Consider the following 12,898-nt stretch of genomic DNA (forward strand, 5'->3'; position numbering starts at 1 on the left):
TTCCACTAAATGAATAGTAAATATATGTTCTCTTCCTATTTTCTTAGTAACATTTTTTCTCCAGCTCATTTTATTGTAAGATTACAGCATATAATACATACAACAAAAAATGTACTAATTGACTGTTTATGTTATCGATAAGTCTTCTGGTCAGCAACAGGCCATTAGTAGTTAGGTTTTTAGTGAGTCAAAAGTTGTACACAGATTTTCAACTGTGTGGAGAGTCAGCATCCCAACCCCCCTGTTGTTCAAAGATCAACTGTACCAAGTAAATGCTAGCTGTTACTATCTTTAACTTTCTATAAACCACAGAGAAAGAATCATTAATGTAAACTCTTTCAGAATTATTATGACTGATACAGAAGATAGATGGTCCTTTCTTCAACTCTTAATTTCTCTATATTGACATTAAGAGTTCATTATGTGTTAAGTGCATGGTACATAGTAAATGCACATTAAATGGCTGTTTTTGCTAACATTGTCATCACTGGCATGTGATTGTCCAAGTGAGGTTTAGTAGAAATCCAGTCCAGAATGCAGTCATATGTTGAGTCAAGTGCTGTTTACATATCTTAAACACCATGCTTTAAAGATTCTTAATAGTACATGCAGTAGTACATATTGGAGAGTGTACCTAGGCTACATTCATAACTGTTCTTCAAAGATAAATGATCTGATTTTAAGTTCAGTTTGTCTTCCCTAGACCTGTTGGTACATTCAGTATTTGTAATGGTATTTTTTAGTTATTGGTTTGAGTTAAACCAAGATGTTTCTCTCTAGAACATCTTACTGGTGATGAAAAAAATTTTTTTTTTGCTTCAGCATATTAGTATCCTTAAATTTATGCCTCCTATTTTTGCACTAAAGACTTTTCCTATCTTATAACATGTCAGTGTAACCCTTTTTTATTTCATTTATAGTTGTAGATTCAAAACAGCAGAATCTGTTCCTCCTGAATTTTAACAGAAATTTCTAAACCGGGAAACAAAATTTTTTTTGACTTAGAAACTTGAAAGGGGATCTGCCAAATAAGTGGTATTGTTTAAGGGTAATTTGTGATATTTTTATTTTATCTTGTGTACATTTTTATTTTTCCATGTGTTTGTTATTATAATACTAGCTAATGTGTATTGTTTTTTGTGAGACATTGTTTTAAGCCCTTTATATTTATTCACTTAATCACTAAAACAACTCTATGATATAGATACCATTATTATGCTCAGATAAGAAACTGAGGCTTAGTGTTAAATAACTTGCCCTGGATCTCAGAGTTAGAGGCAAAGCTAGAATTTGAGTATACGCATGCTAAAGTTTGTGCTCTTGAGTACTCAGTACTAAGCTGCCACATAATAGATACCTGTTACTGTTTGTAGCCTGGATATGTAGGTCACTGTTTATGGCTTGGATGTAAAGATAAAGAAAACACAAGAATGTTTTATAACTAGAATAGCATGGGAAAGGAGAACTGTTAATATTTGGAGGAGGCATTTTTCAGAATCTATTTATTTTTTGTATTTATTTTTTGAATACTAGGTAATTAAAATGCAGGAAAATTTAAAATATTATTCTTTTTTGTAAATTAGAAGTAATTTTTCTCCCACCAGCTTTTGAATTCCTTGAGGACAGAGTTTAGGTCTTTGGTTTTATATCCCTGGCACCTGAATAGCTACTCAGTAGTAGTTAGATACCTGTTATATTGAAATTGTCTTGAAACTTTATCATTTTAAAATTGAGACACAAGAGGGTGCTATTTACTATGACACTTCTAGGTCTTAGCTCCTTTTATCTTTCTCCTTGTGAAATAATAATGCAACAGCAATTTTGTTTGTTTCCCCCTAATTTCTTCACTTCAGATTGTCGTTTATTTGTTTTTTGTTGGCCTTGTCCATGTAAACAGATCATCAGTGTGTATGGACCTTAGGGCTCTAGATTTCTAATTATATCGAATAATTTTTGCTAAATCAAAAGAAAATTAATAGAAAGTCTTTTGAAGAAGGTTTTTGATTTTTTAAAACTGAACATAGTATCTGAGTGCTTTAAATTTTAAGATTTTTTTCATAAATTAAGAACATGCAGTTATAAAAAATGACATTTTGCTGCAGGGTATACTTTTTTTATAGTATTCACATTTTTTTACACTTGGTATTGTTCTGGATTAAATGTGGACAGCATTTTTCCTTTCTAAGTTAACAAATCACAGTGTCTTGGTGGTTGTGGCATGTAGTTATCTTCGTTTTATATCAGTATTTATCAGCAGAATTACAATTTTCTATTTCTATTTTAATGTTATAATTATCACGTAATTTGAACAGCCAGATAAATAATTCTGGCTGCCATTTATTAAATGGGTCTTTGGAACTATGCTGGGCCCTCTGTCTAAATTGTTTAACTCAATTTTTATGATAATCCAGAAAAGTAGGTACTTTTGTCTCTATCTGATAGTTCTGAGATTTAAAGGAGTAAAATGATACTTAAGGCCACAGAGCAGGGATTTGAAGCCACGTATGTCTTCCTGGTTTCAAAGCATGTATCCTCAACACGGTACTGTACTGCCTATATAGGCAACCCATATTTTTTACCACTCCCTAGTTTACCAGAGGCACACGTAATGCTATCACAAACTTTTTTTTTCTTTTTTGCCCAATATAATCTGCACATTTAGTAGGTTCTGCCAATCTTTCATAAATACATGTAAGTGAAGGGGAACTATTTAGACAGCATTTTTACCAGGATGCTCTTCTAACAGTTAAAAAAGGATGACTGCAACATACAGGTAATCAGTGGAACTAGAAAAATTAAGAAAGAAAAAATAAAGGCATACTGGAAATTGTATTCTGATTAGTAAATCTAATAATGATTTAAAATAGAGTAAGACCACTCCACATCATACACAAAAATCAATTTCAGATAAATTTGGTCCAAACTTGAAGAGTAAAATAATAAAGCTTTTGTTTTCTTCTGAGCGAATCTCTTTCCTGACCTTGCTGTAGGCAAAGATTCCTTAAAGTGGACATAAAACAATGTTAACTATAAAGAAAAAATCTGAAAAATTGGATTTTATTGGAATGGAAAATTTCTGCTCTTGGAATGAAAAGGCAAGCCACAGAACTGGCAAAGATATTTGTAATACATACGACAAAAGACTGTAGCTAGAATGTATAAAGCATTCCTGTACATCAATAAGAAAATACAGACCACTTTAATCCCAGCTACTCAGGTGTCTGAGGTAGAAAGATTGCTTGAGCCCAGGAGTTTGAGACCAGCCTGGGCAACATAGTGAGACCATATTTAAGAAAAAATAATGATAAAAAGACCAGTAGAAAATGAGCAGAAATCTTGAACAGGCATTATGAAAATGGATATCTAAATGGGTAATACAGATGAAATGGTACATAGTCATATCAGAGTAGTACAAATGAATATCATCATATACCACCACACACCCTTGAGTACAGTTAAAGTTAAAAGATGGGTAACATAAGGTGGTGACAAGGCTATAGAACTGCAGAAACTCTCATATACTGCTGTTTAAAGTCTAAGTGTGCATAATTGTTTTGAAAGTCTATTTGGCACTATATACTAAAGCTTAACCTACGCGACTCTTTGACCTAGCAGTTCTGTTCCGAGTATACAGTCAGTAGATGTGTGTGTGTGTTATATATATATATATGTTCACCAAAAGATGTGTAAGAAATGTTCCTAACAGTACTAATTGTAATGGCACCATACTGGAAACAACCCAAATTTATATCACCAGTAGAATGGACACATTGTGATATTCTAATTCCATGGCATACTCTACAACTAAGAATGATTAGCTGTTGTATTATGTAATAACCTGAATAAATCTCACAAAGATAACAATGAAGATGCCACTCACAAAAGAGCATATATCCTATGATCTCATTTTAATATGGTTCAGACATAGATAAAATGTATTCATAGTGTTAGAAAGTAGGGTATTGGTTACCTTTGATGGTTGATAGTGACTGATGGACTCTGAGAAGGCTTCTATAATGCTGGTAATGTTAAAACATGATTTGAGTGTTGATTATACAGAAAATTTATGTTATATGTTATGATTTTTGTACTTTTCTATGTGTATGTTACACTTAAGTAAAAATTTAAGCAGCGGGTAGAACTTCAATGGCTTTATTTTCCATAACTTTTAACTATGATTTTCTAAATAAGTATTCAAATGATTTCTAAGTTAAAGACTATTTTCAAAGTAAATATTTTCTTCTTTCTTAATGGAAATGTCACCAGTAACTTGAGTTGTTTCCGGAGCCCTGGTATCATCCCAGGCTGTCTAGTTTCTTTAAGCAGATGTGCCTATTAATAGGGGTCTAAAGCAAAACAGTAAGAAAAAGAACTTTCTCAACTATTTCATCAGGGCTGCCCTGGTAACAGCGAGAATTTTCCTCTTTTCACTCCTATTATTACTTGCTCCAAAAAGTTAATATTGTTTCATTGCTTACTCTGTGTTCAAGCAGCATTACCCCATTCAGTCCTTATAACAGGAGTCTGTTGTATCAAAGAGGAAAAATGTATCTGAATTAGTTAGAATGAATAAAGTCATTTCAGGTACCATGTCACCAAGGCCTTGAGGAGAAATAAATAAAGTTGGGAGTTTAGGTGGATACTAAATGATACTAATTTTTTACCCACCAAAAAGTTAAACTAAAATCTCACTTGTGGCTGACCTGTTGTAAAAGGAAAATACAAGATGGTTTTTCGCGTCTACCCCCACAGTCACTCAGTACAATACATCTGACACCAGATGTGTGGGAGTTTGTTCCCCACACACCAAGCAGTTCTCCTGCTAGGTGTCCTATAATTCAGTGCTGACAGTGTCTGCATGGGGATAGTATCAGATCCCATGACACAGTCCCACAAGGCTGCCCCCACTTCAGATGCCAGTTGCAAGTAGTAGGTTGTGACCTATACTTCTGATTGAGTGGTGGTAAGTTGGGATTCTTGTGAACCCCCTCCTCAGTTCGATTAATTTCCCAGAGCACTTTACAGAACTCAGGGAAACACATTTACCCACTTGTTATAAATTATAAAGAATATTACAAAGGATACAGATGGATGGGACCCTCATGGAGAACCTCTGCTAGGGCAGTGTGGAAGGGAAATGTGGGGTCAGAGCCCCCACGCAGAGTCCGTACTGGGGCACTGCCTCGTGGAGCTGTGAGAAGAGGGCCATCATCCTCCAGACCCCAGAATGATAGATCCACTGACAGCTTGCACTGTGTGCCTGGAAAAGCCATAGACGCTCAACACCAGCCTGTGAAAGCAGCCAGGAGGGAGGCTGTACCCTGCAAAGCCACAGGGGTGGAGCTGCCCAAGGCCGTGGGAGCCCACCTCTTGCATCAGTGTGACCTGGGTGTGAGATATGGAGTCAAAGGAGATCATTTTGGAGCTTTAAGATTTGACTCCCCCACTGGATTTCAGACTTGCATGCACCCTAATAATTCAACCAAAAAAATGGGCAAAAGATACGAATAGACATTTCTCAAAAGAAGACATACAAATGCCAAACAGGCACGTGAAAAGGTGCTCAACATCATTGATCATCAGAGAAATGTAAATCAAAACTGCATCTCATCCCAGTTATCTTATATTTGTCTTATATGCAAAGTCAGGCAATAATAAATGCTGGCAAGGTTGTGGAGAAAAGGGAGCCCTTGTACACTTGGTGAGAACATAAATTAGCACAACCACCATGGGGAGCAGTTTGGAGGTTCCTCAAAAAACTAAAAATAGAGGCTACCATAGGATCCAGCTCACTCAAAAGAAAAGAAATCAGTATATCAAAGAGTTGTCTGCACTCCCATATTTGTTGCAGCTCTGTGTAGAATATCCAAGATTTGGAAGCAACCTAAGTGTTCCTCAGCAGATGAATACACATGGAGTACTAGCAAAAAGAATGATATTGTCATTTGCAATAACATGGATGCATAGAACTGGAGATCAGTATGTTAAGTGAAAGAAGCCAGACACAGAAAGACAAATATCGTATGTTCCTACTTAATTTTAGGATCTAAAAATCAAAACAATTGAAGTCATGGACATAGAGAGTAGAAGGATGGTTACTAGAGACTTGGAAAGGTAGTGGGGGGTTGGAGAAAGGTGGAGATGATTAATGGATACAAAAAAATAGAATGAATAAGACCTACTATTTGATAGCTCAATATGGTGATTATAGTCAATGATCATTGAATTGTACATTCAAAAATAAGTAAAAATGTATAATTGGATTGTTTGTAGCACAAAGGATAAATGCTTGAGGGAATGGATACCCCATTTTCCTTGAAGTGATTATTGTGCATTGCATGCCTGTATCAAAACATCTCATGTACCCCACAGATATATATACCTACTGTGTAACCACAGAAATTAAAATAAATTATAGCTAGACAAAAGTAACTGTATATATTAACTATAATAATTTTGTTGTCACCTCCTTGTGGTGAGGTCAAGTGTTTTTATTATCTGCTTCAATTGCTATGTCCTGCTAATTGCTATGTCCCCATGAGCAAAAAGTAATCTCTCCTGGTTCTTAGGTATTTTTCATCATGTTTACTCAATATCGTAATCCTTGAATAACACCATGGTAACTCCCATACCAAGTGCCACTAGTGATGGTAGAAGTGCCCCCAAGAAGCAGAGAATGTCATGACATTACCAGCAAAAGTTGAATCACTTGGTATGTACCTTAAATTGAGATCTGCAGCTGTGGTTGCTTTCCATTTCAAGATAAGTGGATCCAGCATACAGACTGTTGAACAGCAAGAAAAGGAAATTTTTGGGAAATTTCATGAACTTGTACCCCAGCAGGCATGAAAACATTATTGCACATATTTTGTGAAATATGAAATATGTGTTAATTAACTATGTCATTGGTAAGGCTTCCATCAACAGTAAACTATTAGTAGATTTGGGGAAGTCAAAGTTATGCATGGATTTTCAGCTGCCTGGAGGGTTGGAGTCCCAAACTCTATGTTGTTCAAGGATGAACTGTAGTTACATGTCCACTTAACCATCTGACATTGATGCCAGGAAGGAACCTTGGATTGTGGATGTGTAGAAAGGTGCCCTACGTAGGAGCAACTATAGCAAGAAGCCCCTTGTTTACATTTTACTCCTTTCCCCATAGGATCACCTGTGAATAGTGGGATGACTATTCATTTCAATAAACTAGGGATAGTCCTGGTTTATAGCTGTTGTTCCAGGCTGTTATTACATGATGATAATATTGCATCCTATTATATAATTTAGTGTTAATAGCTGTTTCTTTTTACTTTTAATACTACCCCATTTGGGATGATAAATTGTGTGGTCACTTTATTTGAAATTACCACTGAAAGGGGTGGTGAGAATAGAAATGAGAATAGAATAGTTGGTGACAACTATGCAGTGTGGAATTTAAGAGACTGATTTTTGAAGGTTTGCATCAGGAATCATCAAGACCATCTCAATCATTGACTAGGATGCACTGGACTCAGAAGTTGCTGTATTCATGCTATAGTTTATTATAGTGAAAGGATACAGAGTAAAGTCAGCAAAGGCACATGGGATGAAGTCTGGAAGACTCCAGTTGCAAGCTGTCAGGTGTTCCTTTCTACTGGAGTTACACAGGACATGTTTAATTTCCCCCAAAATATGTGATAATGTGTACAGAGTATTCCCAACCAGGGAAGTTTACCCTGGGGGTCAGTCACATAGGTATGTCATGCCTGCATGACTGACCTTGGCTACTTAACCTTCAGATCCTCAGAGAAAAAACTTATATTCACTGTAAATCAACATTATTAACATAAAGTACCTGCTCATACTGGTACAGCATGGCCCAAGACCTCCAGCACACGAAAACACTCTAATCGGACAACTTTCTGAAAGGTTGGAGCTTAGTTCTCAGGAGCTGGCCAAGGGCTAGTCCTGAAAACAGTCCATTTATGGGAATGTGCAGAGTTTGAACAATGCAAGCTTGCTGAGATGACTCTTTTCCACACGAGGTCATACAAGTTACTCAGTTTAGAGTTTCTACCCAGGTAAGTCTGATTCCAAAGTCTGTGCTTTTTCCATAAGTAGTTTTTAGTGGTCTTTTATACTGATTTGACAATTAAAAGTTACTGGCTACATTAGATATAGTAGGGAGTTGGACTGTGCCTCACCTCTCTTGATAGATATTTCCTAATGAGCTTTCTTCCCCTACTCATGTCAAAATAAGGAGACTTAGTTGAGTATTTTTAAGTGATTTTGTAAGAAATGGTGCTAAGACTTTCTAGTTTTAGTGGTTTTCAAAAAAAGTTTACTTTGTTTTCTATATTTACGTATTGAAAAGTAGTTTATCTGTAGTTAAACTTGGTATTTTTAGGACTTTATTCTTTTTTTACTTTTTTTGCATTTAATACAATTTTTAGTTTGAAAAAGATAAATGTATAATACGAAATTTTAGTTCATAATTAAGAATTGCCTTCCTTATAGATAACAGGTTTGAATAAATTTAAACAGTTCTCAAAACGGGTTTTCTTTTTCCATAGGTATTTGTGGAAACATTAGACAAATGTTTTGAAAATGTCTGTGAGCTGGATTTGATTTTCCATGTAGACAAGGTACTGTTTCTATTGTCACATCTAAGCTTTTTTAAAAAAACATTAACTTATCATTATCATAGCAAAAGTGGCTTTAATGAATACTTGTATTTTTTTCTTTTATTTTATTCTTTTATTATTCAGTTCATAAATTGTTTTTACTATGAGCCAGGCTTTGTGCTTGGTGGAGAAGATTCAGATCCTTCCTTAGAGGAGTTCACATCTAAGGGCGGAAACAATGGCATTAACAAATAATAATAGTATGTACAGGATGTTAATGGGGACACAGCTGAACCACTTACCTCTCCCTAAGAGACTGTAAAGGGGGGAAATTACATTTAAACTGGATTTTTAAGGGATTAGTAGATATTTCATACATAGAAAAGGAGAGGGTGGTCCTACTGGCAGAGATACAACATATAGGCCTTTTTGTGAGGAGGGACTGATATTGATCAACAGGCCTAATTGAAAAGAACCATTAATGCCATGACTTTGAACTTTATTGTGAGGCAATTTAATGTTTTTAACAGGTTTTTACTGACATTATTATTGCTTTGTTTGTATATTTTTTTGATAGAAGGATTTTTTCTTGTGTTATGGAGATTGGATTGATAGGTTGAGAAATTAAACACAGGGAAGTCAATTAAGAGTTTACTGCAGTAGTCCAGAAAGAAATGACTAAGACACTACCATGAGGTTTGAAAGAAGGTAAAACACTAAGATGAGGTTTGGGAGAAGGTAGAAGTGATAGGATTTGATGGCTTATTGAAAGCTGGAGGTGAGAGAAAGAATGACAGATTTCTACCAGTATTGGTAGATATTTGTGATATGGAACTTAGGAGGAAGAGATTCCACTTGCACTATGTGCAGATTTTATTCTGTATTAAGTTTGTATAATCTAAGAGATTCTTTATGAGTGATTCAACTATTGAATAAGATAGTCTGAAAATTTTAGCAAAAAAAAAAAATGCAGTGTGATTTTTAAAAATTGGCTTTATTGAGGCATAATTTACAGGTGTTAAAAGTCAACAAGTTTAAGCTTACAAAACTAAGATTTGACAAGTGTGTATAGTACATGTAACCAGCATCACAATCAAAGTACAAGGAATGAATTTCATTATTTGCGAATGTCAAAAAAATACTTTTCTCTTTAGCCAGTATTCTAGATCATATCTCTCATTTACCAAGTGATTTGATTTTATAAATTAATTCACTTTGGACAAAGTACTTAAACATGATATGTTTATGAGTCTGTTTTTACTGTTCTGCTGTTTTTCTCTAATTACTGTGTCTAATGCTTTTTCACACTTACAAAGACTCTTGTTATTTTTAGTCATTAGGGTTCACAATATTCAAAATTATGTTTTAAAGACCAGGTGCAGGTGCTCAATGTCTGTAATCCCAGTACTTTGGGAGGCTGAGGCCAGAGGATTGCTTAAGCCCAGGAGTTTAAGGCCATCCTGGGCAAAATGGCAAAACCCAGTCTCTACAAAAAATACAAAAATTAGCCAGGTGTGGTGTTACGCGACTGTAGTCCTAGCTGGTTGGGAGGCTAAGGAGGGAGGATCACCTGAGCCTGGGGAGGTTGAGGCTGCAGTGAGCCATGATTGTGCCACTGAACTTCAGCCTGGGTGACAGAGTGAGACCCTGTCTCAAAAAAGAAAAAAATTTATGTTTTGGTACATAGTTAAAATTTTTAGAAAGCTGTGTTTTAAAATGACTGCTGGGAGGTCATCATTAGCTTATATAAATATATTTGCCATCTTTTAAGAAAATTGAGGACTCTGTTGTGAAATGTGGTGGTAAGAGTAAGATTCTTGTATTTTTTTACTAGAGAAAGAGAATAAAAATTTTGAAGAAAATTAAGCTGTACTCATCTGCAACTTCCATACATGATACAAAATGTTTTTAAAACTTTTATTTCTCATTAGTATGCATTCATTTTAGAAAAATCAGAAAATACAGATGAGAGAAATATGTGAAAATCATCCCTATCCCAGAGATTGCCTAGTGTTAACATTTTACAATATATATAGTTCTTGATTTTACATCTTTAAAACAAATAATCTTTAAACAAATATGTCTTTAAAACAATAAAGATGGAATCATACAATATGTATTTTGTGTAGCCTGTTCATTTTACACAACACTATATCACTATTTTAGAACCTGCCAAAATTAACTGTCTCTCTTTTCTCTGGGCTAAGATCTTGTTTTATTTTTTCAAGGCAAGGAGACAAAAGTTTTAGAATACCAAGAGTCAGAGATCAAATAAGTATTTCCTTTCTATTCTCCAAGACAATGCTAACTTTGCTTTCAGCCCTTTGATGAAAATTATTTTCAACTTAAAAAATATATATTTATTTTAAAATTTCAACTTTTAAGCCGCTCTGGACTTTCCAGCAGTAGGAATCTTCTGACTGACTCAGCTCACATTTTCTTTTTTTTTTGAGACGTAGTCTCTCTCTGTCGCCCAGGTTGGAGTGCAGTGGCACGATCTCAGCTCACTGCAAGCTCTGCCTCCCAGGTTCACGCCATTCTCCTGCCTCAGCCTCCCGAGTAGCTGGGACTACAGGCGCCCGCCACCTCGCCCGGCTAGTTTTTTTGCATTTTTTTTAGTAGAGACGAGGTTTCACCGTGTTAGCCAGGATGGTCTCGATCTCCTGACCTCGTGATCCGCCCGTCTCGGCCTCCCAAAGTGCTGGGATTACAGGCTTGAGAAAGTGCTGGGATTACAGGCTTGAGCCACCGCGCCCTGTAGTCCCAGCTACTAGGGAGGCTGAGGCTGGAGGATCGCTTGAGTCCAGGAGTTCTGGGCTGTAGTGCGCTATGCCGATCGGGTGTCCGCACTAAGTTCGGCATCAATATGGTGACCTCCCGGGAGCGGGGGACCACCAGGTTGCCTAAGGAGAGGTGAACCGGCCCAGGTCGGAAACGGCTCACATTTTCTTAAAGGCAAGACAGAGAGGTTTGCACACAACCCTCAGACTGCTTCTGGGTCACAACTGAGTAGATGAAAAGAGAAAGTTATAGAGAATACCCCTTTTGTTATCAGTCAGGATGAGTTAATTTATGCTGCAGTAGCAAACATGAAAATGTTAACCCCTTGAAACAAAAAAGGGTTATTTCCTATTCACGCAGTATTTTTATCGTATTCCACATGCTGTCATTTTGGGATCCATGGTAACAGAGCTGCCACTATTCAGAACATTGTTAGTTTCTATGTCAGAGAGAAAAAAAGTTTTCATTGGGTAAATTTATCTACTTTTCAAGGTATCACAGATGATAATTGTACCAAATATTTTGCCACTACAAACATGCATCAGTAACTTCCTAGCCTCAAATATAACAGTTTCCATGTGGCCAGCCGTCCAACCTGTAAACCACTGTCACACATTTTCTTTTATTGTGGTTGTTACCAGTTTCTTTTTATAAATCTTTACATGCTAATAGCTGTATCAATCACATAGGCTAGTGTGGTCACCCTGAAGCAGTGGGAGAGACCTGCCCCTACTCACAGTTGGTTTGGATGTAGAGACTACAATGTCACAGGTGCCCTAAGAGGTTTGGAAAAGGTTTGTGACTCACATAATGAGGCTTTCTGGAGAAAGCAGAGAACAACACCGGGCTTGGATTTTCTGGTGGTTTGGTGGTGGGAATGGGGTGAGGAGTTCTGCATGTGGGCCAGGTCTTAGCTAGTCTGAGCTTCCCACTAGTGTAAAGGAAGGAGCACCCAGACCTTCTTAACAGCTTGCCCAGATATGAAGCAGAAGAGGAATGGGAACTAGTAGAACTTGAAGGCTGTGAGCAGAGAAACATCAAAAATGGAGTCAGACCCTTTATCACGTGCAGCTAAGTTATGCTGTGTATTACCCCTAAAATCCTAAAATATGAATAATTCAGTTTGTTTCTTACTTAGACTACATGTTTATTGTGGAGTTGCTGGGAGGAGCTGCTGAGTTATCTGCCCATTTCCTGTATAGTGTGAGTTCAATTGGGTGGCCCCGTGTTGTTGCCCGTATTGGAACAAAGCATCCAAATCCAAGGCAAAATGAGACAGCTAAAGATTCTGTGCAGGGCTTGATTTGGAGGATGTATGACTTTGATAATGACAGCTATTAATATACTCTGTTCTCCTCTCTGCATTCCCCCACTTGCCTCCACAAGTGATTAGTGTAGAGATCTGATTGGAGGCCCAAGTGTCTTTCGTACCCTTGAGGCTGAGAGAATGAAGACTTAAGAGCAGAGTGTTTTCCTCCAACCTGGTCCCTCTTGAGGATTTTGATAGCCTGGTCTTT

General features: G+C 36.6%; 1 protein-coding gene across 2 annotated transcripts in view; it reads left to right on the top strand.

The window, feature by feature from the left end:
* Positions 1-12,898, top strand: part of AP3S1 (adaptor-related protein complex 3, sigma 1 subunit) — a 70,632-nt gene that overhangs the window by 43,071 nt on the left and 14,663 nt on the right. For both annotated transcript variants that reach the window (XM_011963665.1, XM_011963666.1), the window contains exon 4: positions 8,550-8,621. In XM_011963665.1, the coding sequence (XP_011819055.1) occupies positions 8,550-8,621 (72 nt within the window). The remainder of the gene's footprint in view (positions 1-8,549; positions 8,622-12,898) is intronic.

The sequence above is a fragment of the Colobus angolensis genome, unplaced genomic scaffold (genome assembly GCF_000951035.1).
Source record: "Colobus angolensis palliatus isolate OR3802 unplaced genomic scaffold, Cang.pa_1.0 Scaffold62, whole genome shotgun sequence".
NCBI lineage: Eukaryota > Metazoa > Chordata > Mammalia > Primates > Cercopithecidae > Colobus > Colobus angolensis.